Source organism: Vespula vulgaris, chromosome 3, assembly GCF_905475345.1.
Source record: "Vespula vulgaris chromosome 3, iyVesVulg1.1, whole genome shotgun sequence".
In the NCBI taxonomy this organism is placed as follows: domain Eukaryota; kingdom Metazoa; phylum Arthropoda; class Insecta; order Hymenoptera; family Vespidae; genus Vespula; species Vespula vulgaris.
The window spans coordinates 12,523,252-12,548,402 of record NC_066588.1 but is presented as its reverse complement, the minus strand read 5'-3'; the positions used below and the strand labels follow the sequence as shown (position 1 = coordinate 12,548,402).

The window sequence follows — 25,151 nt, the reverse complement described above, 5'->3', positions numbered from 1 at the left end:
AGAGCTCTATCGAATGAAATTCAGATTACACAGTTTCGCGGAATATTATACTAATGAGAAATGAGAAATATTATACGTAACGAGAACCGTCCGAAATAATATCGAAATAATTTCATTCATAAGTACGTATCGATCGATGAAAAATGAAAATAAATCGTTTCTCGCGGTTTCTCGAAAAATTCTTCGTCGTGTATCACGAGTTTTTCGTAGTTCGCAATCGATAATCCCCCGTCAATTGAGTTTATCGATCGAAAATCGAGTTTATTTTCGAAAACAACAACTCGAAAGGATCGACCGTCGTGTTTCATTTAGTACGATCGTTTTAATCGATCTTTATGGACGAGACAAAAAGAGTGTTAAAAAGAAGAGCTCGTGGGGTGGGTGTATATGCGTGCATGAGTGCGTGTGTGCATGAGAAAGGAAGAGAGAGAGAGAGAGAGAGAAAAAGATAGAGGAAATAATCGTGGAAGAACGAAGAGAGTATCGCGTATTCTCAGGCATTCTCGCCGATTTTCCGAGCGCGTCTCGAGTACGAGAACTCCTACTATTTATAAATTGGTTTGAACCCGGTCGCATTGGCGATCCTCGTCGTCGTGAGCGGCGCTCTGGTGCGGCCGAAGCAACGGGCTGCGCCTTCGGTCCGAGCTGCTGCCGCCTCGTGGAGCCTCGTGTGGGGAACAATTCGCCACCCCATGATAAAAATAGAAGCTCCTAGCCAGCTAGTCCAAGCTCCGAGCTAGGAGAGAGAGAGAGAGAGAGAGGGAAATCTAGTGAATGCGAGTACGAGTGAGTGTGTGCGAGAGAAAGAGAGAAATAAAGACAGTAAGATTGAAAGAGATAAAAAAGAGGAATAAAGAGTGAGAGATAGAGATAGAACATAGAATGAAAAAAGAAGGGAAAGTAATGAGAAAAATAGAGAAAGCGAGAGAGAAGGCGGCTGAGAAATATAGAGAGAGAGAGAGAAAATTTGAATCCGTTTCAACGAATGAACGGGTCGGCGAACAAACGGATAGACGGATAGACGGACAGACGAACGAATGATCGTTGGTAAGATCCAACATCGACGACGTTGACGAAGAGGCGAAGACGACGCACCGGCGCACCGGCGGTAGCCGATGCTGGTGGTGCTGCTGGCACGTCTCGATACCGTCTCTCTCTCTCTCTCTCTCTCTCTCTCTCTCTCTCCCTCGACCGAGAGCTTTCAGTTCTTCGTCATCCGTCGTCTTCGACGCGAAGAAAGTGCGTCCGTCTCTCTTTCGCGAAGCGCGCGCAAGATAGTCTCGCTAAGAACGGTGTGACGTTCGTCATAACGCCGGCATTAACAGTTGACGCACCTGCCACTTCCTAGTATACATTCCCAAAAGCAGAATAGTTTTGAAAGAAGAAGGAGAAAAGCGAGTTAAATTTATAGTTTATCGATCGAGCTTCGTCGGGTATAACAAGTTCGAAAGGTAGTTTTTATATAATAAGTGCTGGTGTTTATGGTGAAGATGCTGTGAAGATTTTGATAAAGATATATATATATATATATATATATATATATATATATATACATATATACATATATATTATCTATAAATCTATATACCTATCTATATATGCATCATCTATACATATATGTGTATATATGTGTATATATATATAGATAATCGAGAAACATAGAGAGCGCGAGCGAGAAAGAGAGAGAAAGAAAGAGGCACATTCCGAGCGGATCACGGATGCTTATAGAAGCGTTGCGTAACGGCGTCAGACGAACAGCGAAATTGCGGCGGCTGCGGCAGCAGCAGCAGCGGCTACCGAGGCGCGTCGAGCTTCGATAAGATCGAAGGAAATTCTAGATCCTCTTACGGTATCCATTCGCGGATACGAAAAACGAAGAAAGTTAGGGGAAGGAAAAGGAGAAGGTGGAGAAAAGATTCTGTGTGCGTTAAAAGTGGATCGTTGAGGTGTCACAGAGACCAGAATCGGATACAAGGTGTCCTCGTGATCTCGATCAGGGATCAAGAGAGGAGAAGAGCCTGGCCGCGTGTGAGAGTGCGCGAGTGAGTGAGTGAGTGAGTGAGTGAGTGAGCGACGACCTACCGTCGAAGAACTCGTTAAAAAAAAAGTTAAAAGTTGCTAGGGTACGTTGGTTGGATCGCTCGAGGGCTTCGTAACAAGACGGGTAGAGAGATTGGGGATGGTAGAGACGAGGATAAGAACAAGCTGTTCCGTAGAGAAAGAGAGAGAGAGATCCTTTCGGTCGTATCGATTCTGGTGTCTCGAAACGTTTCAAGGCCAATCTCCGTCTCTCGATCTACACTTATTCGCGCGTGCACACACGTACACACAGGCGCGCGCGCGCGCACGTACACGTAGACACACGTACACATGCGCGCGTACTCGCGCACGGGCACACGTACATGCATAGACCGCACACGTACGAGCGCGCGTACACGTACAGTTGTCATTTTCGAATTTGGTCCGGATCGATCGGTCTTACTTCGCGTTCGAAATCGCATTCGATAATCTCGCGCGATCAGAATGATTTCGCTCGAGCTCTTCTCCCGCGTGATTAATAGCCTCCACCTGATTGCGAGGGCCCCTGCTATAAGATCGGTGAATCCAACGCTTCATTATTATATAATTTTCTCACTTTTTCGAATAGAATAGAATTGGTCGAGATTCGAGGAACCGATCCAACGAAACCGCACGACGACCGAACGTAAGTAATAGCGAGGAAGGGAGGTAAAAGGTGTTTCTCAGGTGTAGGGATCAACGGGTGGTTCGTTCGGTGATTCTACAGGGATTTAACGAGTTTGGCCAGGAGGAGGAAGAGGATAGAGGAAAGGAGGGAAGAGGAGAAGGGAAAGAGGGGATAGCGATAGTAGTATTAGTGCTAATAGGTGTTGGTGGTGGTGGAGGTGGAGAAGGATGGAGCAACGTCCAAGGAGACGGGGAGTATACGGACGTTGCTGACGAGGAAGGAGCGAGAAGAGGAGGGGGAGGGGCAGTGGAAAAAGAAGAAGAGGAAGAAGAAGAAGAGGAAGAAGGAGAGAGGAAGTGGACGACGACGAAGAGAACGAAAGCGACGAAATTGAAGAGACGAACGACGGTGCGTGCGACACCCACGAGACATGCAGCAACAGCAACAGTCCGGACAACAGCAACAGCAATCCGGAGCACCGAACGGGGTGGCGGGTGGTGCCCAATTGCCTCAAACAGGTGGTGTTAGTCCTGCTCAGCCTGGCGCTACTGGCACGGCTACCTCGAGGCCACAGGTGAACGGTGGTAGATTCGACTTCGACGATGGTGGTACTTATTGCGGCGGCTGGGAGGATGGCAAGGCTCATGGACACGGTGTTTGTACCGGACCCAAGGGACAGGGTGCTTACTCCGGTAGCTGGCATTACGGTTTCGAGGTCTCTGGAGTTTACACTTGGCCGAGGTATGACTTTCTGTTTCTTTATCCGTCGACGTTCCCACGTGTCTTTCAAAGGACTCGTTTTCAACGCTTTCGCCATTGATCCGACTCGTTCGCCATCGCGATCCTTCTCCGTTTATCCGTTCGTTTTGTTCGCGAAAGGACCATAGAATTAACTGGGACCGCTTCTCTTTCGAAAACGTTAACCTACTTACCTACGTACGCGATAACGGCCTTCGCCAATCTTCCTCCGAGATATCGAGAGACATTTTACCGATCCTTCTTCTTTTTAACGAACCCTTTTAACGCTTCGATGCTCGTTGGACCCTTCTAATTACGCTGAAAATCGTTAAGCCTACTCGACTGTCGTCCAAGTCGTTAAAAGTTGAAAGAGTACTCCTCCTTTCCACCGGCTAACTTTATTTCGACGAAATACTGCAAAATCCGTGACGAGCTGACGCTCGTTGTATCGCACAACGGCAACGTGTCTCGGAGCAAGGCGTTCGTTCGCGATGAGCAACCTTGACACATATATCTCTCTATATACCTGAGACACGGCCAATCTCCTGATCCTGAAAGTGGGTCATAGAGTGCAAGGACAGCGCGTCCGGGTCAACAGGATTTCATCCTCGGTGAAATCTCTTTTTCTCTCTCGCTTTAGGTGTTGTTAGGACTCGAGCTTTTATATTGTTTAGCCGAACGTTGAATAATTTCCTTGTAAATCCAAACTTCCACGAAAGCTTCTTTTAACGTACGTGAATGAGAAATAGGCGGAGGACGAAAAATAAAAGGGACTAAGAGCTGAAAAGAATTTCAAGTTCGCTATTCGGTACCCAACGATATCAAAAGCTTCTCGAGCTTACCCAGACGTTTCTAATAAGCTCGACCCAAATGATTAAGCTTTCCGAGTAACGTACTCGAGCTAGTCATCGACTGAAAAATATGCCAATCACTCCTCTTCCACTGAAATTGACCAGCCGAGCAACGGAAGAATGCACACAGAGTCTAATTATATTTAGATCAATGATTAGCTGTCACTGTGAATACTCAGTTCGTATTTTTAACGATAGATATTCATTGATCTCGGACTCGAACGACGGTAACAACGAGCTGATCTATTCGCGATATTATGGATAAAAATCTTCGGTCGATCGACAAAAAAAAAACTACGTTACTTGATCGACCTTCCTTCATCCTAATGGACGAAACGGATGAGATCGACTACGTTCCGCGAAATGAATCGGAAAGACAATAAAGACTTTTTCTGTAGGAATATTCTTCGTAAATGTTTGAAGAGCAAAGAAAAAAAAAGAATATTTGAAAGAACGCGACGACGCGAATTGAATCGCAGCAATTAAGTCGAATCGTCGAAAAAGAATCTTACCGCGATATTCGGTTTATTCGAATTAAATCGTAACAATCATTAAACGTTCCTCTTTCGTCACGTAGCTGTTAACCACGTCGTATAAACTGGTTGGTCTATAGCAATTATTAATACAACGTTAGATGATATCGTCCACAAACACGTATGTACCGCAGAAACGTCCGAGATACCGTTGATAAGTAGTTAGGTCACGCATACCAACTCTATGGAAATTCTATGAAATGGATAAATAAAGGGATATAGTGAATGATTGGAAGAAGGGGTATATATCGATCGAGATATAAACGATCCAATCGATTTTCTCTCCCCCTCTCTCTCTCTCTCTCTCTCTCTCCTCTCTCTTCCCACCCTCTCAAACTTTTAGAAAAAAAATCGCGTTGAAAGCGAAACGACGTCGTTGTTAAATCGACGAGTTTGAGCTAATAGAGGAATTTTTCGTCGTTTAAAGTATTCACGTTTCCGACTTCCTCCTTGCTCGGAGAAGGAGGAGAGGAGGAGAGGAGCTCGAGAAAAGGGAGAAAAGAGAATGAGAACGAGTAGAGAAAGAGAGAGAGAGAGAGAGAGAGTGAGAAGGATAAGGATGAAAGAAGAAATAAAATAAAAAGAGAGAAAGAAGGGGAGAGAAGACAGGGGAAAGAAGAAACTCGCGTCGTATCTAGGCCGAGGGGAATCCGTCGTTTCGTTTCCGTTTTAACTGGAGCAAGGTCGTCGTTCCACGTTTTCCTAGGGGGCGTCTGATAAATCTTCTCGTTTCTCCTCTTCTTCATCGTTCAGTTGAAATCAAGAGGAACGTTCTCCGTTTCGAACCTACGAACGAAATATATCGATTAACCATAATTTTAATTGTCACATTTTGAATCGTCACGCAATCGAAGCTTTATAATTAAATATGTAGGAGTATCAAGAAAGGATTATCGATTAATGGCCCATAAAATAACTTTCCTCGTGTTCTTCGTAATTTTTTTCTTTCTTTTTTTTTTCTTGTTCCTTTTGATAGGCAATCATATATTTTTCATAAGCTCAGAATAGAAACGAAATAACATTAACGAATAATTTGGATTTCATCGTTTCGTCGTCAGCAACATTTTATTTCGCTAGCTTTAAAGGAACTTTTTATTGAATTGAGTTTGTTTCTTCTTTTTCCATAATTAAACTTAAACGAAACGACGTCAAATGCAGATTGGAAATCGCTTAGAAACATTCGACGTTCGAATGGTGACCCTAATGTAATATTGAGCCTGGCATATCGTGCCAGTTTATTTTCTTCTTAATGCTAGGAAAGCACAAGGATCGTGCCGCCCTGCCGTTTTTTGTCGAATGAAATGTGCTCGAGAAAGATTGGACCAATGAACTCCACGACGACGAAGAGGAAAGAATCGGGGATCGCTAGAAAACGGAAAAACTTTATCCTTTCCTAACGATGAAATATCTTTCAAGAATTTTTCGTTGTAATGCGAGCTACACAACATATCTAAAGGGTCTTCTCATCTATTCAAGACGAGAAATTCTATCGTAAAACGCGATATTTTTTTAAATAATTTTTTTGCATTTTATTATAAAACAACCACGCAACTTTTTCTCTTAAAATCTGATTCATATATTCATCCAAGTTTTACGGTAATATTTACAAATTTTATTAGAGAAAAATAATTAAAATTTGTAGCGACGCGAACGTTTGAACGAATCCGTTATAAACAAATTTTGTCATCTATTCTGTGCTTTGTTTTGTTCGTTTGAAATTAAAAAAGAAAATTATTCTTAATTGGAATAAATTTGCTTATCGCAAATAACAAAATGGAAGAAAAAAGTCACTAGCAAAAAAAATAGCGACACAAATTCGATCGTCGATTTTCACGTATTTTGTATGTTTAGCCGATGAAAAAGATAAGAGTTCGGATATAAGCCTTTGCACATATATTTTTGAAATAATATTCTTTAAGAAAATGTTAAAAGAAAAATTTGACTTTTTCTTAAACGTCCACGATATAATACCCCCTTAAACATGGATTTCATCGTCTTTGCACGCTACTTTCGTGATAAATTTAAATAAAAAGATCTCATTAGGAAGATAAAAACTCGATCGTGAGATAAGAACGAATTAACTCGGCGTATGATCAAGTAACAATTAATTAATTCTTGGAATTATTTATGAAACTCTATCAAATTATATTAAATATTACAATATATCGAAATATATTATATCAAAATATTGAACAACGAGGAAGATGACCGAGTATGTCCTTTCGTATTTATTATCTTAATAATTGGAGGTCACGAGTGCAGCGGCGCGACTGCTAATTAATTTCAAATTACTGCTCATGTTAATTAAAGTTTCACCATTGTTTACGGGATGTATAAATAACGTCAAGCTAACCGAACCGTAGTTCCTCTTGTTTGCTAAGAATAATATTTTACATAAAAACGTACTTTTACTCTTTTATTTCTTATTTATTATGAAATAACGAAGATCGAAGGACGTTGTGTACCAAATGATCGATCTACATTCTATTAATAATTTACGAAGCTTTAACAAAATCATTTTTTTTTTCCTCGAGAAAGAGAGAGTAACAGATATCGCGGCTTGCTTTTCTCGTTGAGAGAAAAGAAAAGAAAAGAGTGCGCTCTAGTTCTTTTCTTTTCGAAAAAAATCTACGGGTAATATCGTCATCCCGGTTATCTTATTTCAGTGGCTCGGCTTACGAGGGACAATGGCAGAACGGCAAAAGGCACGGCCTCGGCATGGAAACTCGCGGACGTTGGATATATCGTGGAGAATGGACTCAGGGATTCAAGGGACGTTACGGTGTCAGACAATCTACCACATCTACGGCGAGGTACGAAGGTACATGGGCCAGTGGTCTTCAAGATGGTTACGGTTCCGAGACTTACGCCGACAGCGGTGAGTCAAAAGAAAATTAATTTTAATATAAATTTTAATTTACCGATTATACCACTTTCTAATTAACTCTCTGAAATATGATAATAATTTACGAGCGATGGTATCGAAGGACGGGATGATAGAATAATTCCTTTTGATCAGAAATGTTAGATTTGCCTCTTCGTTTGTCCACTGTTCATCGCGCTAATGCTTTCAATCGAAGATACGAATTAGAAATATAAAAACTGTAGATATATAGAAGGGTAATATATAACCGAGACGAATCTACTAATAGCAGGTCGAACCCTGGCCACACCCTTGTCTATAGTAACTCTATAGATATACGCGAAATCTACGTTTCGAGTATCTGAAATGCGTAGAACGAACGGCGCGACCATGACATATAGAATTTCCTTTCGATCTCTGAGTCAACGAAACTCGCAAATAAGCTACGAAACGAGAAAGAAAGACTCGTTAAAGGAACTACGATGACACTTTGGCATGACGGAATTTCGATCGATACGAAAAAGTATGGGTATCGTTTAGTTTGACGTTTATTAAATAAAAAGTCGAACGAAATTTAAAGAGTATAAACGTATATTTCACGATTCCCGTTATATTCCTCGAACCTTAGACTTTTAATCCCATTGTAAACAAACGTGACGTGATCTACAAACATAACGACGATATATAGGTGTACGACGAAAGAAAATATGATACCACCTCGAAGGATTGATAGGACTATACACGTGTATATATAATGCACTATACGACACGCACGTTTGACGCACATGACATCGTCGTCACGCAGAGATTATTTAATCAGTCTTAACCTCTAACTTTAATCTATAAGTACCTGTTTGGCTTCTCGCTTTTTATTATCGTCTGAGCTCTACTTGATTCTTTCGTTCGCCCTCCTGAGTCCTCGGACGCGCATGGTTCTCCTAGGATAAGGAATCGTTTTATATATTCGTTGAAGCGCCATTACGTTCTTCTCGTCTGTTACCAGATAAAAATCTTACAAGTTTTGCCCGCACAACGCTTTCTACGTAATACCGTTTTTTGTTGTTATTTATTTATTTATCACTCGTAGGTTTTGCATTACGCACGTCTTTCTTATATTGTACATCGTCGTGTTAGCTTTATTAAAGTATACAATTTTTAAAGATTCGTGACGTTCGTGGAAAACATCGCGATGCCCGACAGCGGGCACAAATTTGAAAGCCTTCGTACGCGAGGCTTTAATCTCGATTTGACCAATCAAGATAGGCGTATGTATATGGAAAATAAATATTTAATTCGAAGCGTAAAAACGAAGGGCTTTATCGCAGTACCATAACGAAAGTAAAATTACACGAGTAACGTGTTACGATCGAAATACGTATTTTAAATCGTATAAGTCGCATCGGGTATTTTGAATATTCGCAAACATCGATAGAAATCGATTTCCTTAATTTTCTTTACTCTTATCCTCTCAAATTTCTTTTTATCTGAAACTCGACGAGACAGTATTCTGAACGTAAGAATAGGTTAATAATACGAAGTACGTGAAACTTGAAACTTGATGAGTTAGTACTCTCGACAAAAGATTAGGTTATCAGTACGAAGTACGCGCAACAAAAAGTTATTATCCTACAATTCCATTTCGTAATTTATAATAGTCAAACATTTTACGTGCATCATCTCTTTGCGCGTTCAATGAATTCTTGCGTTTAAGCGGAAAATTAGTAATTTAAAACTTAAAATTTATACATTATATTCATCGTCAATAGAAAGCCTTAGTCACCGAACGACATTTCATAAAATTAACACACGACTGTAATCGGCATATGAATCGTAATATATTTTTTTATGTAATATACATATAATTTATTATGCAATATACATTAATATTATATCATGAAATTTCGTATTGGTGAAATTCGTATGCGAATTTGTATAATTTCTAATAACTCGTATTCGATTTTATATCAAATTTACGAATTTCACGAGAGCTTTTAGCTATACGTCGTATACGAATCTAATTATAATACTACATGATAATCTAATCTTTTTTAAAAAGGATTTATTCTTTACCTTCGATTAATCTTTCAACCGATCGATTAATGTTCGAAGAGCTAAAGAATTTCATATGCAACCGGCTTTCGTCCGATTGGAACAAATTCGTATCTCGATTTGGCAAGAGCGTCGTATAATTTTATTAATCCGACTCAACGACTATAGTTCTAAGGTTCGCTCACGAGTACAAGAGCGATGCCAAGTACGAGTCTCGTTTTACTTCAACGAGATAAAAGCGTTTGGCTTTGTCGATCTTTTTGTCGAATGCCAAGAAGGAGAAGACGATCGATCGAAATCAATCGTTTGCGTTCGAGTAGAATACAAATTTCTCGAGACAATGTATCGAGTCGCTATACCACGATGAACCAATTGAAAGATCTTATTTTTAAATCGATTAAATTAACTCGAATCAACTGACTGACTAATCCGGACGCTATAATACGAGTTCCCGCTCAGAATTAGGCGATCGATGCCACTTTGCAAGTGACATCATTTGATAATGCGAAAACGGTGATATGTTATCGGAAAGTCAGCGATTCACGACAGTTCTATAACGACCTCATTCGACGTGGAATCACGTTAGACCGGATGATCGACGGAAAATCGATTCCTCGGTTGCGAGGATCGAGTCAAGTCGAAACCGATCGTATTTCATCGGAAACGACGATTCATTCGGTGGATCCTTGAACGTATCTTAAAATTCACGCACTTGACTTGGAACATTTATTCGAATATATTATACTTCATATCGCTAGCATATTTTTTCTTTTCAAGCGTGTCTGACTTAGATAACGAACTGACGAACGTTGAGCACGAAAATGAAATACTTCGACCTCACAAATTATCGAATCGTCTGTCGTTATATCAAAATTATAAGTCCAGTGGGATTCTTGAGAAAAGTCGTTACCCTACGCGCGTACTCGTACGTATCCACGATTGTTCGAAAAAGAAATTTTCGGCGACATATCGATCGTACGAAGACGAAGATATTTCAGTTAACGATACGTTAATAAAGTCTTTGAAACGTTCCTCGAGCAAATCTCTGATTCGGATTATAATTTTCCTTATTATCTTTCATTCGATTAAATGAGAAATTAAAAAATCTCTCTATCTAAACGATAATTTCTTTTATCCGTATATGCGACAAGATTACGTGATCTTTGATGTCAGTGATCCATCAATTTTCAACTAATGTATAATCGTGAGACGACATTTCGATCGATAATCTATAAAATCTGATTTACGAAAGAAAGACGATCCGATGGATTAAAATATTAAAAACAATGCGAGTTGGATGAAGAAAACGAATAAACTTTTCGGAATAGTCTCTCTATCTCTCTTTCTGTTAAAGTCAGGAGATCCTGAAAGGGCCACGTCATCTCTCCGTCGTGCGTATAGCACGCGCACGCACGTTTCTTCTACGTGGCACGAAAATAGCACGGCTGATTATTCGCCACGGGATTCGAGCACCTACGCCGATATTTCACCGTATTCCGGCTGATCTCTAGAAAGCTCACGAGATTTTACCGACCGTACGCACGTGCCAACGAACATGGCCGAGACTAGGTGAAGTTATTTTTATAAAATCTAGACCGCATTTGGCGATTTTCTGTCTTTAAGTATACTCGACATTTGTCTTACGAAAAATTAAGAATTCAATCGAAAAAAAAAAACAAAAGAAAAGAAAAGATTCTATCAACGCGTCAATTACATCAAGCTCCTATAATTAATAAAAATTATCATTCCCTCGTAATACGTATCGAGAAAATAAAAGGAGATTAGACGATCGCGAGAGAAATTATTTTCTACGACAGCTATAAACCAGATACAAGCGATTATCGAATCGCGTCAGTTCGTTTGAAACGTTTATAAATCGCAAGAGCAATTTAAGGACTCGCTTATGAATCACTATATACCCACGTGTTCCATAACTTTTATCAAAATGGCCTGTATGAATCTCGGAAACAACATAACCGTTAGCATGCAGGACCGTAAATCTCGTTAGCTATTCGGTGGTCTTAATTAAGAGTAAACTAATGATTACAACCGTTACATCTGGCTTGACTCTTCACAAAATTCATTCGCGCACACGCAGAAAGGAAATTGCACGCATTTCTCAAATAAGTCGTGTTCTTCTTCTTCTCCTTCTTCTTCTTCTTCTTCATCTTCTTCTTCTTCTTCTTCCTCCGACGCAACGACTTTCGAATAACCGAGTAACCGTTTTACGGACCATCGTACGTCATCCGTCGTCTTCTGCTTTTCCTACCTTCGGAAGGAGGTGGCCTAAGACCCCGAAAACACGGCCGAACGACTTCGTTCGGGATATAAATATAATGCTCAAGAGCAGCGAGCGAAATGAAATGCAATAAAACTTATCTGCAACGGTTTCTCTCTCTCTCTCTCTCTCTATGTTTCTCTTAGTGCGGTATGCTTGTCTTTCTTGACTTCTTGACTTCTTCTTTTCAAACTCGTTCTCTCTTTTTTTCGAACACCCGAGATAACCAAAGCGAAGCGCTATTTCCATTCTGAATCAAGAAAGAAAAAGAAGAAGAGAACGAGCAGCTTCCTACCGCAAATCAGCCGGATGTCGGCCTGTTTATCGCAAGTGTTAGCAACGAGGGCGGTTTATTGCTGGTAACACGTGCGTTGGTTTAAACCGTCTCGAGGAAAAGTCTTCGAATCGTTTGGAAAATTTTTCTTACTAGATTTATCGTTTAAAAAAGTGTCGTAATAATTATGTAATCGAAAAATCCCGTTTGGATGGGCCAAATCGTTTGGAGATGGTTTTCGGATTACTTTTACGAAAACGTTTTCCATTAATTGCAGATAAATATGTAGATAAATTGTTGGCTTCCAAATGGAAGGAAATGAAGAGTGAAAGAGAGAGAAAGATAGATAGGTAGATAGATGATAAAGAGAGAGAGAGAGAGAGAGAGAGAGAAGTTTTTAGAGCAGCTAGCAGTGAATAATCAAAGCATCCCTGCACACTGGAGCGTAGTACATGCGTGTCTCTAGCCGGTGTATACCGAGATAGAAGCCACGGTCAGTGCCGGATTACTCTTTTGCGATGGGAAAGCGAACGGAGAGTGTATTTGTATCATCCGTGAGTAGCTACGTATGTGTACGTATTTATATATATACGCGAGAGATCCGTTTGGTCGTGCTTAATCAACGATTTTTCTACTTCGCTGATCATTCTTGTTCACACCTCGCAAGGGTGTCAGCCCTCTTAACTCGATAATGCTTTTAATAATAATAATAATAATAATATTGCATTCATCCTACTCCGTGATGTTATTTTATGCGATAAAATAGATCGCGCTTGTGAGTTGCAAATTCTTTATAACTAATATAAATGCCATAATAAATTCGTACGAAATTGAAAAGCACATGTATGATATTCGTTCTCTCTCTCTCTCTCTCTCTCTCTCTCTATCTATCTATCTATCTATCTATCTCTTTCTCTTTCTCAAAGCAAAGTATATCCCTCAGCGTCGAAACGCGTAGCATTAATATTTCCTTAGTTTCGTGAAACATCTCGGTACTGAGAATATGTATCTACATATGAACGATACGTTTGCACGTGCATGATGAAAGCTCCTATTTTCTCTCTCTCTCTCTCTCTCTCTCTCGCTATCTCTCTCTCTGCTCACCACTTCTTATCACGAAAGCTAATAATTTAGAACGGAGTTTAGAGAACGGAAAGCACAGCAACTCGCATATAGACATGATCGCTCTCTTTCTCTCTCTCTCTCTCTCTCTCTTACATTGGACTCGTCCTCTTCTCGTACCAGCCGTACCTTCCTCTGGACGCGTCCACGCGCAAGCGAACAGTCAGTTCGCCTTGGTTCACGACCTCCTGCTTCCGGGTCAAGGTCATCGTCACCCTCTCCAATCCTTCCATATAATTGCTAACGTCTTCTTCCTATTCTTCACGAACACACACACGAAATTATTTCTTTTTACGATCGTTACTCGAATAGGAGAAACAACGTACGCGAATAACATTCGAGAAACGTCGAATTAATTTTAGAAGAGAGAGTTAAAAATAGATTTATCTGATTAGTTAAAGTTAACAAGGAGGGAAATTTTCGAATGGCGGGAAAAAAAAGTCTTTTTGGGAGTTTAACGATTTTATCGGTGAGTCTACTCCCGAGTTTGAAGAACTCTTTATGAGATTATCTCGAGATATAATACATGGATACAAGAGACGATTGTTTGTTAAAGTTTATGGATCGAAAGGTTCAGGTTGCAACTTTCAAGGAGCAAACGAGTGATTTAATGAGCGTTCTCTAGTCTTTCTTTAATTTCCATAATCTTTTATATGATCCAATCGATCTAAGACTTTATCAGTTAATAACATAATTCTTGATCCCTCCGTGAAGATTTGGAAGTAATTCAACGGATTTCTATTTTTATTGTTATAAACGATTAACGAATAAAATCGGAGTATTAAACTTTTTCTTATCGTTAAAACGATATTGACGAGGGAGCGAAAAAAAGTGCGACGGAACGGGCCACGTTTGTTACCGAATAATTTCAACTTCAGGCTTCAGTATTCAACCCTTCTTTCGAGGTTTCATAAATATTGAACGAGGATACTACGTCTCCGAAGAGGGATCGCTTAAATAACGTAACGCGTCTCTGGGAAAGAGAGTGTATGGATTTTGAGAGACCAAGTAGGTATTCCCTCGGAACACGATCTCGTGACATATGTGCATTCTACCGACGACATATTATCTCTGAGATTTATCGAATACTCGGGAAAAAAATTACTCACTCGTTACGAGGAAAACTTACTCATCCAGAAAAAAAAGAAAAAAGAAAACAATCATTACGTTGAAAAATGAATCCAAAATCGCTACTAAATTGAAAACGTCTCTTTCTCTTTACTCGCCTCCTTTCTCCATTCCTCAAATTGCAAATTAACGTTGTTACAACGAACGAAGAGCTTCGGATTCTTTTTCGACGTATGTAAAAAACAAATTATGTGTTACGCGAGGTCGAGGATGAAAAATATGTCGTTAGTCGAGAATTTATCAGTGTTTAACATTAATGAGTTAAGACGACGTGGACCGTCGAGAAGCAGTCACGCGCGTAAAGGAAAGAATTCTCGAAAATGGACTTAACCGCTCGTAAAAACGTTCGGGGAACAGGATCGATCGTCGAGAAATTAACCAACTTGCGTCTCTAAGTTTCTCCATCCTTGTCTCTTCAACTACTATCTCCTATACTCACCGTTTCAAACTTTTTGCTCGAGTTAAGGCACTCTCCAAACGCCATTCCATTTCTCCCATGGCACGTGGCCGAGGCATTTATTTATAAATACCGACGGTAGCGCGCGCGCGCGCGCGCGTGCACGCTCTACGAGGAGCGAGCAAACGAGCGACGAACGAATAAACGGATATACGCACAGCCACACATACACTCCAGCGGAGCTATAGCATAGTTGCTCGCGCACGCGTGATTCTACATAGAATAAACGTTTACAATGGGGGATCGTGAACGTTCGTGTTACTTGTTCTCGCTCATCAGGAAATAACAAGGATGACCTCGTCTTATTAATCCTCGAACCCTTCACGCGTCTAACAAAAATCTTTATTCTTCTGTGATAAAAAACCCGATTCGATACCTCGAGGGTATTAGATATACGTAAACATCACTTTCCTTTCATTTTTATAAATTAAATAAAATTAAGTGAAATCTATTTGAGTTCGAATTAATTAAACTAATTACGAATGTCTATCGGATACGAGAGTACAACGTATACAACGTTCTTAATAACATATCGATTTCGTTACGATACGCGTATCCTCTCTTTTCAACGTTCAGCCCGAGATCGAGTTAACTCCTTCGTCGTAAAACTCGCTTAAACTTTTTCCAACTCCCGCGTATTATTTATTGACGATTAACCGATATTATACCGCAAGCTATAAACATTTTATTATGAATACTATTCCGTCTTACGTGAGTAAGTAAAAATATGGAATCGCGTACATATTAAATCTGAGTAATAAAGAGGTAAATAATTCACGCGTGGTTAATGAAAGACCTGGTTAAGTAATCTACTTTTTTCATATTCTCAACCCTTCCCTTTCGCTCCATCTCTCTTCATCTCTGTCCCCCCCCCCCCTCTCTCTCTCTCTATCACTCACTTTCATTCTCGTGGTGCGTACGTGCCGCAGGTTTTTATGCAAATAACAGCATACGAAACAGCCGCTGTTGTTAGTATATCGCACCGTTAACAAGCTACCCTCTTTCCACCCTTTTTTTCAAAGTGAAAACTCGATAAGACGGTGGTTACCTACTTCGTACGCTGAACCTTTACTTCCAGAGAATTTTCAACTCTCCTTCTATTTTACATTAAAATCTGATCGTTCTGGTTCGGTTAACAAGAGCGTGAATTTATTCGCGCTCATAAGCGCTGCAATTTCCCGTCCCTTAATCGAACTCTTGATTCTCTTGACTTAATTACAATACGGTTCGTCATTACGACACAGGTTGATTTAGTGGTAATGATTATATATAGATCGAACGAAGGATTTTTATCACGATTCTCGTAATAGCTTCGATCGATCGTTTTAATTAAAAGAAAAGACGAAGATTAAAAAACAGAAGAGAGAGAGAGAGAGGCTAAGTGACAGGGAGAGGGAAAGGGAGAATAAAATTTCAAATTCAGGTAATAGGATGCATCGAAAAGACGAATGCGAGGAACGACAGGTCTGTGGGGTGGTTAGTGACGATCTGGTGGAGGCTGCGGACCGAAATACACTCGCACGGCCAATTCTCACTAACACGAATCTAATTTCCAATGCATGTGCAGCCAACCATCACCTCAGAAAGTGGCCGCGCTATTTCAGGCGGACCAGCCAGTGCCATGTAGCGAATCAGGACCGTATCTCAAGTTCGATCCACCTTGTTTCTTATGCTTTCTTCTTTTTTCGACTTATCAAAGATACTTTCCAATATAAACTCAACCGAAATATTTTCAGTCGTCGTTTTAAGACTTTTCTATTTCTTTCTCGCGTTTCGTAAATACGCATTCACGTATATCAAGTTTTTCCTTCCGTTCGATCGATATCTTGAACAAGAATAAGATATTAAATTTTCTGCAAAAATTGTATCCAAGTACTTGGGATAATTTTGAAACGATTGGATACGAGATAAGGAATAATGAAAATGATTTGGTAGTTAACGGAGAACGATGAACAAATGCTACCGACAAATTTCGGAATGCAAAAGCTTATAGAAGATTATTTTTGAACCAACTATTCGCCACCTTGATACACAACCTCGCAAATCAATGTATCTCGAGTCTATGTAGCCATCAGGTTTCCCTATGACTTAAATCTCTCAAAATTATTTTACATTTAACCAGCTACGATGATCTGTATATTTGTTTACATGTGCGTAAAATTTATACTCAATTTTACGAACGCGAAATAACGCCGTTTGACGGACAAAGTAAATATTCTAGTTCCTGTTTCATTCCCATTTTGACGATCATTTCGTAGAATCGTGTTAATCCAATGAACGGCACGAAATCGTGCGATCTATCAGTATTTTCGTTATTCAACGTTCAAGACATATTATTAGTCGAAACAGACGGCAATATCTTTCAACGAAGATCTAATCGTTTATATAAATTATTAATATAAAGATTTGATAAGTTTGTCCGATAAGTCGTCGTGTCAACGAAACTATCGAAAGAGATCTCTCGAGCATATTTCTACGAAATCTAACTACCCTATTTCTCTATATCTAGAACAAATTAGAAGTAGGACGGAAGAAAATCAGATGGGAAATAAGGAATTATATTGAACGTGAGAGTTAACGGTTCGACGGTAATTAATCTGAGTAATCGTTAGAGAAAAAGGAAATCGATAAGCGACCATGTTCTTACTCGACGATCGACGCACCTGCAACGTGCTACGCAAGTTCCGCAACAAGCAGAGAAAAAGAGAGAGAGGGGGGAGAGAAAACTGCATATAAAATTTTCATCCGCGGAGCTCGCTTGTGCTTTATAGCATGCAGAAAACATAGTCTTTTTAGTTCGTTTTTCGGCTCGTTCGTTTGAAGTTACACGATATTGTACGCGTGTACGAAACAATCGAGAGTTTTCGTAATTCTCTTGGAACCTCTTGGAAGGTTCATATTTTCTTTAACTGACGACGAAATTTTTATTATCCGTAGAAGGGATTGCTTTGCACGCTTCTTTAGAATCGAGCCGAGACGGCGAAATGCATTGTCCGCTCTCGAAGTTGTTCGCGAGTAGACGAGTATATACGTATATAAATATATATATTTATATATGTATATATATATATATATATATGTATATACTTAGAAACGTACATACATACGTACATACGTACATCGAAACCGTCGACGACGGGAAACTTTTTGTACAGAGGCGTTTCCAAGAGACGAGCAAGAGTTGACCTGAATAGCGAGCACACGTATTCGCGGATAGCATGTGCTAACGTGTGTAATGTATCGTTGCTACGCGCAGCTTTCAAGCTCGCTTAGCAAGCCTCGTATTATTTCACCTATACGGATACTCTTATAACGTCCAATCTAATCAAAAGGAACGATCCTCGGAAAAGTGAAAAAAATTTCCTTCGATTCTTGAATTTCCCTGTCGAGGTAAAACCTGGTTATCATCTTCGAAACGTTGTTTCATAATGCACCGAAGTTTTCATCGACACAAAAGTTCGTTTCCTCTTTAGGATTATTATTGAGTTGAAAAAATTATTGAAAATTATCGAGTTCAACGTTAAGCGATCGTCCGTCGAGACGACGAATGGTTTTTTTTTGTCTCGAAAAAATTCGACAATAATAACGTAGGATGTGACTTAATTATCGATCTCCATAAAAGATCAAAAAAGAAAAGAATGAATAGAGAATAATTAGGGAGATGTTGTGTAGAAATTGAAAGCCACGAACCGATGGTTGCGATTTCGAGGATACGCATACATTGACATGGCTCGTGAACCACGTTGGTGACCCACTTGCTTAAACGCTGGTGAAATAATATTCCGTCGTTGGCCGAGCGCGAAAAAAGGGTGGAGGAAACTCGAAAACAGATACGCGTAAATGCATACGTTTACAAGCGGTGAAAACGTGGCGAAGAAGAGGAGAAGACAAAGAAGGACGAGGAGGAGGAGAATGAAAAAATAGAAAGAAAAAAGAAAGAAAAGCGGACCGACTGGTGAAAAATCGTCGTCGTTGGGCGCGTCAAAACCGTAATGGAGCATTGTGAACGAGAAGTACTTTGTTAAAAAGCGTGGCCAAATCTCTTTCGTTCGACTACGCGGATTCACAGACGACAAGCGAGAGAAAGGAGAATTCTCCCACAGAAGCAGAAAAGTGGAGACGCGCGATTTTATTGTTGCACGGATGACGAATGCTATACTAGAGACTACGGATTGTCTGTCATATTTAACGATTTTTCTAGCTTTTGTGTCTTACAACCAACGAGTCCGCCGACGACGAAAATAGAAAGCATTCGATTTTCACCAGCCGATTATGAAACGTCGATTCTAAACATTCTTTCATTACGAGTATTAATCAGACTCGAAGTAGAGGCCTTTTAAAGTTGACGAAAATTATCGAATACGAGCTTCTCGTATCTTGTGATGTACGCATTTGTAGCTTTCGATATCGAATCGTAATGCTTTCGTTTTAATCGTTATTTTAAGGAAATAAACGCTTTTTATCTCGAACTTCTTATCATTTTATGCACCGATCAATGACGATTGAATTTTTTAACCGACCCAGAGAAAGAATCATTCGTATTGGCAGTGAAGAACCCACGCACCGTGGCTGCATTCCATCCCTGAAGAGCGTGCATAACGTTACGCTCGTATGTATGTCGTATACAAAGTCGTGAGTCACACGAGGTATGTCGAAACGCAGTCACGTGTTGGCAAAAACAATACGCCTTATTATTGAACATAGAAAATCTCAAGAATTTCTCGTTAATGACAGTCCTCTTCCATCTCGTCTTTCTTCTCGCTCTTTTCACGCTCTTCGCCCCCTACGAAACTTTTTTATTCCTTTAATTTCGCTGTATTTATTAAACGTAAAAGAATTCCATCAAATTGTTCGCAATCCCTTTAATCCTTGAAAGATAATTGAGATTCATAAAAGCCTGCAAAAGAGAAAAAAAGTTGTATAAATACGTTGAATATGTAAATGCAGTTCCGAATTAATGCCGGATATTTGAGATCGTACTTTGATCAAGTATTCCGAGAGAGAACGTTGGTTCGTGTCGCCAAGAACGCGAAGTAGGTCGACGATATATGCGAATAATTGTGTGTGCATATTGTTAAATAAGAAGGCACATTCGTCGATTTACATTGATCGCAAGTGCGAAGGAAATCGATTCGAGGTAACTACGGACAGAAACTTTTTCTTCACGACCGATTAATTCGTTGTCAAGCGTTTAGAAAATATTCGTTTAACGAATCGATTCCAATTACCAAATTAATAAAAATATGTGTGTGCGCGTATGTGTACAGAAGACTGATCCTTCATGATCTTCGTTTTACTAACAGGTACTTATCAAGGACAATGGCTTCGAGGTATGAGACACGGATATGGAGTAAGGGCCAGTGCACCTTTTGGCTTGGCGAGTCACTACAAACCACCGAAGCAAGTAAGAGCGTCCTTGACGTCCCTGAGAAGCGCGGATGTGGGTCCAGCGGTTGCACCAACACCTGATCCGACCGACAGGAGAGATCGTCGAGTGGACGATAGCAGAGGAGGCTTCGTACTGAAGGCCAGGAGCGACGATCCCCCAGCTCGAAGAAAGAGTTTAACGGAGAAGTCCTTGAAGAAGGGAATTCTTTCGGTAATTGGGCGTCGTGGTTTAATTAGAAAGTTTATTACCACTTAGACAATTGATTTCTAAGAAAATGTGCTTCCTCAGGGCTTGAAGATCCGAAAACAGAAGAGCACGGGTGATTTAGAGAAACGTGGAACAGGAGGAAGTATTCGAAGTAACGCTAGTTCAGCATCATGGATGTCGACTGAGAGTTCACAGAGCCAAGCTTCAGCGTCCGTCCATACTGACAGTAACGCGTCTTTTGTCATCGAGGTGAGTCGTTCTTACATCGATCGTATTCCGTCGAACATAAATATATACATATATATATATGTGTGTGTGTAACTCACTCGCGTACTGTGCAATCGGCTGCAAACTTGAAACGCAAAATGTCGACCGATTTCGCAAGGAATCGACCGACGAAACCGTTTGAAAAACGTAACGTTTCTTTCGTAACGTTCAACGATTTGCGATCTAATAAGAAACTTCAATCGGCAGGACGAACAGATGGACGCCTCTGTAATCGAGACGTATCTTGGCGAATGGAAGAACGACAAGAGAACTGGTTTCGGTATATCGGAGAGGAGCGACGGTTTGCGATACGAAGGCGAGTGGTTCAACAATCGAAAGTACGGTTACGGAGTGACGACCTTTCGGGATGGCACCAAGGAGGAGGGAAAGTACAAGAACAACGTGCTGATTACCAGCCAAAAGAAAAAGCATCTGTTTCTGATCAGATCGGCGAAGTTTCGTGAGAGGATAGAAGCTGCCGTGAACGCAGCCCAAAGAGCGAGCAAGATAGCGCTGCAAAAGGCTGATATCGCCATCTCGAGGACAGCAACGGCCCGAGGAAAGGCCGAGTCGGCGGACAACGCTGCCGATCACGCGAGAGAAGATTCCGAGTTGGCCCAACAAACGGCCAGACAGTTCGCTCCGGATTTCAGGCAGCCCGGTTTGGAGAGACTTAAGAATCGAGAAATTCCGAAATACGTGCCACCGCCGCAGGACACTGTGCCTGGTAAAAGTATACTCCATAAAAGCACGACGTTGGACCAAACTGGATCGACGCCTTCGAAGGCAGGAATTTCGAACGTCGATTCGACCGCGACGACGACTACGACAACGACGACGACGACGACAGCAACAACGACGATGTCATCGACGTCGATGACAGCCAGCAACGTGATGCAGTCGATCAGAAGAGCTAGCATGAAGCCGCAGAACATGATGCAGAATCAATTACCTAATCAGATTTCGCCGAATCAGCTTTCGAATCAGATTCCGCAGCAAATGGTCAACGCTCAAACCTCTCTTCCGATGCAAAACCCCTATCAGACGCAATACGTTCCAACAATGCCACCGAATTCACCTCAGCAGAATCAGCCATACCCTAATAGCATACCAAATCAGTATCCTCAAAGCCCGTATCAACCAAACCAGTATCCCAATCAACCCAACGCCTACAACCAAACGCAGTACCAACCTGCTAGCTCGCCTCAGCTGGATCCTGGGTTCACCGGATATCAGCAGCAACAGACGCCGGCTAGATCGCAAGGATTCCAAAACATGCAACCTTATCTGAACCAACAGGTAATTCTCATCGGCGAAATCTGCTTTTCCTAATGAACAACGAGCTTCGAGCTTAGGAATCATCTTACGTTCCGCATTCATTCCGGAAATTTACGATTTAACGAATATTAAGATTTAAAGACGGTAGCCTTCGTTTTTCTTTCGTTTATTCTGAAACATCCACGTCAACGCTCTATGTTTCTCTGTTTCTTTCTAGATCTTGTATCCGCAACCCCCGGTTATGTACGGTCCAATGACATTCGCCCAAATGAATCAATACGAAGCGCAGCTTTATGGTGTAAGCGATTTGACGAGTCCCCGATTAAACCTTTTAGGTTATCATATCCAGCGACTTACGCATCTATACTTGTCGCTTTCCAGAGACATTGAAATTTTTTTAACCAAGAACGAAATACTTGATTTTATCAGTAGACATTTTCTAACGCATTGCCGCGCGTTAGGTTTTTCGACCTCGTAATCTCCTCGTCAATTTCGTACGTTTTGTGACGCCCAGTCTCTTCCAATCTTCGTCCGATGCATTTTTAAATAATGTATTTTAAAACTTTTGCACTGTATTTTCGTCTTTTTTATTAGGTAATCGTAGCTCCTCTCTGCACAACCAACGTCCGTCTCATTGGTGTAAGGTGGACGAATAGAATTCCCTTTGATTCCTTACTTTTCGAAGATTAATAATTTAACGTTATTAACACGTATTAACGATTAAAATCGTAACTGCTCCTGCTAGATGTCCTTCCATAGAAAAATGCACCTCTTACGTTCTTCCACCGAATACGAAACGATGATGGAAGCCATTGAAAGAAAAAGAAACTATTTTTCTCGATGTTAAAAGTGTACCACCACCTGTAAACCTTTACACTCGATGAAAACGAATCTCGTGGGATCCCAGCGTTCTCCTTACTTTCGGATTTACAGGACCCGAGTTCTATTCGTATCGAAGCGATCTAAAATGATTCGATGTCTGTTTTTTCAGGCGAATCAGGTGCCGAATCAGTACGGACCGAGTCCGATGAATCAATACAATCCGCAGTCGATGTTAACCCAGCAGCAACAAGAACAGCCGTCGCAGCAAACGCAATCTATGCAGCAGTATCCTGATGGGATTACAGACATTCAAAGGCCACCGAGTTCGGCGAGTATACGAAGGAACAGCAGGGTCTTAAGTCCGCAGGATAGACCGGGCACTATCGGTCAAACATTGAACGACAGGTGTAACATTTTTATGAAATCTATTGATTTGTCGTTTATCATTGTCCTTCTGTCAAGAAAGATAGAACACAATTTTTTAACGATATTCAAGGAGGTATTACGGACAGTTACGTTTAGAACGTTGATTAGTTTCGTTAGATCGTATTCGTTCGAATTCGAGGAAAAATCGAGTCTATGAAATTCATCGAAAAGTATGCCCACGCACGATGTTATAATTCTAAGATTCGTTTTTCGTAAATACACTTCTCATGGTTTCAAGAGAGTCAGTACTACGTTCAATTAACATGAGTCAAGCAACGAAAATAAATGTTTAAATAATTTCCCGTGCAATCAAGGAAAACTCGCGGAAAAGATATTTTCGGAAAATAAAATGTTTCCGTACGTTATCGTCGCATTCTACCATATTTACGATTACAACACAAAATACTGTAATTTATCGTAGGCTCGATCATTACAAGAGGCCACCTAGTCGCGATAGTTCCGTAGATCGATATGCCAGAGCGCATTCCCGATTAACAGGATCAAGACAGCCGTCCGTCGACAAAATCGTCACGAATACATCCACGGATCTAATCGACAGGTAAAAAAATCGATATTACAAATAAAAAATTAACCGAATTAAATACGAAATTAATTCGAACTCGCATTGAATTTTATTGGGGTGACCAATGTCCGACATTCGATTTCAAGGACTTTGTTCGACCCTCAAATGCGTGCGATTTCGGAATTACGTAATACGATTTAGTCAACGATTTGATATTTGGAGAACGACTTTAGCTTGGTCAACTTCTCGAAAATTTCTAAAAGAAAGTCACTTGTTCCAATAATTAAAAATAATAGTATTACGAAGTACAAATATAATAAAGTGTACTTTCTGATCGGTGAATAAAATCTGCTGTAAAAGTTATAACAATAAATCTTTTACGTAGAAGTAGTATCGTGTAGTCAGACGACGTTACATCGATTTACGAAAGACGGTCAACGCGTTAAGCAAAAGTCGATAGCTTCTTTGAAAACGACAGATCAGAGAAAAATTCTATACGAAAGGTTGAAAGAAAACGTTGCGTTTTAAGATCGACGAGGGCTCCAAGTGTTATTCGATCCGGCACGCCATTGAACGGCTCGGTGGTAGGAAGTGGTACGGCGACACCAACTTATGCGGCATCGACTTCCGGGCAATTTGAAGGAGCGCTTTTAAAGAACCGCAACCTTGGTCAAGACATCCTCCCGAGTCCTGGGCAACCGAAACGAACCGAGAGTCTCTATGTTACGCCCGCGCGTAATTCAAACGTTCCCGGTGGTGGCGGAGGTGGCGGAGGTGTCGCAGGAGGCGGTGCATCGAAAGTGAGTCTCCTTCGAATCATTATTTCTTTCACGTATTTGGCACAGATAGTCATCTCGTCGCAAAGAAGTCATGGCACTCTCGTGCGTCATTAACACGTCGAAGGTAATCGCACGAAATATCGTCGCGTTTTCCCTCGTTCCCTTATCAGTCTCCTCGATCGTCTTATTCGCAAATTGTTTTTTCATTCGCCTCGTTTACCCATCGATCGAGCGAATCGCTCGAATTTCATATTTAATTGTCTCGTTGAACCAACCGATCGACGATATTATTTGCGATTAACCTTCGTTAAGGAGTTTCATTTGGCATTTGACTTCTCTCAAAATCATTAGATCTAATGGCACGCGCACAAATTTTTATCGATATGGCAAATTTCCTTGGCGCTCCAATCGTTCGGTCGATCTACGAGAGTTTCTTTTCGACGAACTTTAACGACGTTATAAATAAACGCGTTTTGATTAG

At 40.7% G+C, this 25,151-nt stretch overlaps 1 protein-coding gene across 1 annotated transcript in view; it reads left to right on the top strand.

The window, feature by feature from the left end:
* The first annotated feature begins 525 nt into the window (after window positions 1-525).
* Window positions 526-25,151, top strand: part of LOC127062263 (junctophilin-1-like) — a 31,237-nt gene continuing 6,611 nt past the window's right edge. The window contains exons 1-10 of the mRNA XM_050990148.1: window positions 526-1,451; window positions 1,646-3,427; window positions 7,475-7,686; window positions 20,283-20,578; window positions 20,657-20,824; window positions 21,050-22,141; window positions 22,338-22,418; window positions 23,112-23,347; window positions 23,790-23,927; window positions 24,421-24,691. Of these exons, the coding sequence (XP_050846105.1) occupies window positions 3,117-3,427; window positions 7,475-7,686; window positions 20,283-20,578; window positions 20,657-20,824; window positions 21,050-22,141; window positions 22,338-22,418; window positions 23,112-23,347; window positions 23,790-23,927; window positions 24,421-24,691 (2,805 nt within the window). The 5' untranslated portion in view covers window positions 526-1,451; window positions 1,646-3,116. The remainder of the gene's footprint in view (window positions 1,452-1,645; window positions 3,428-7,474; window positions 7,687-20,282; window positions 20,579-20,656; window positions 20,825-21,049; window positions 22,142-22,337; window positions 22,419-23,111; window positions 23,348-23,789; window positions 23,928-24,420; window positions 24,692-25,151) is intronic.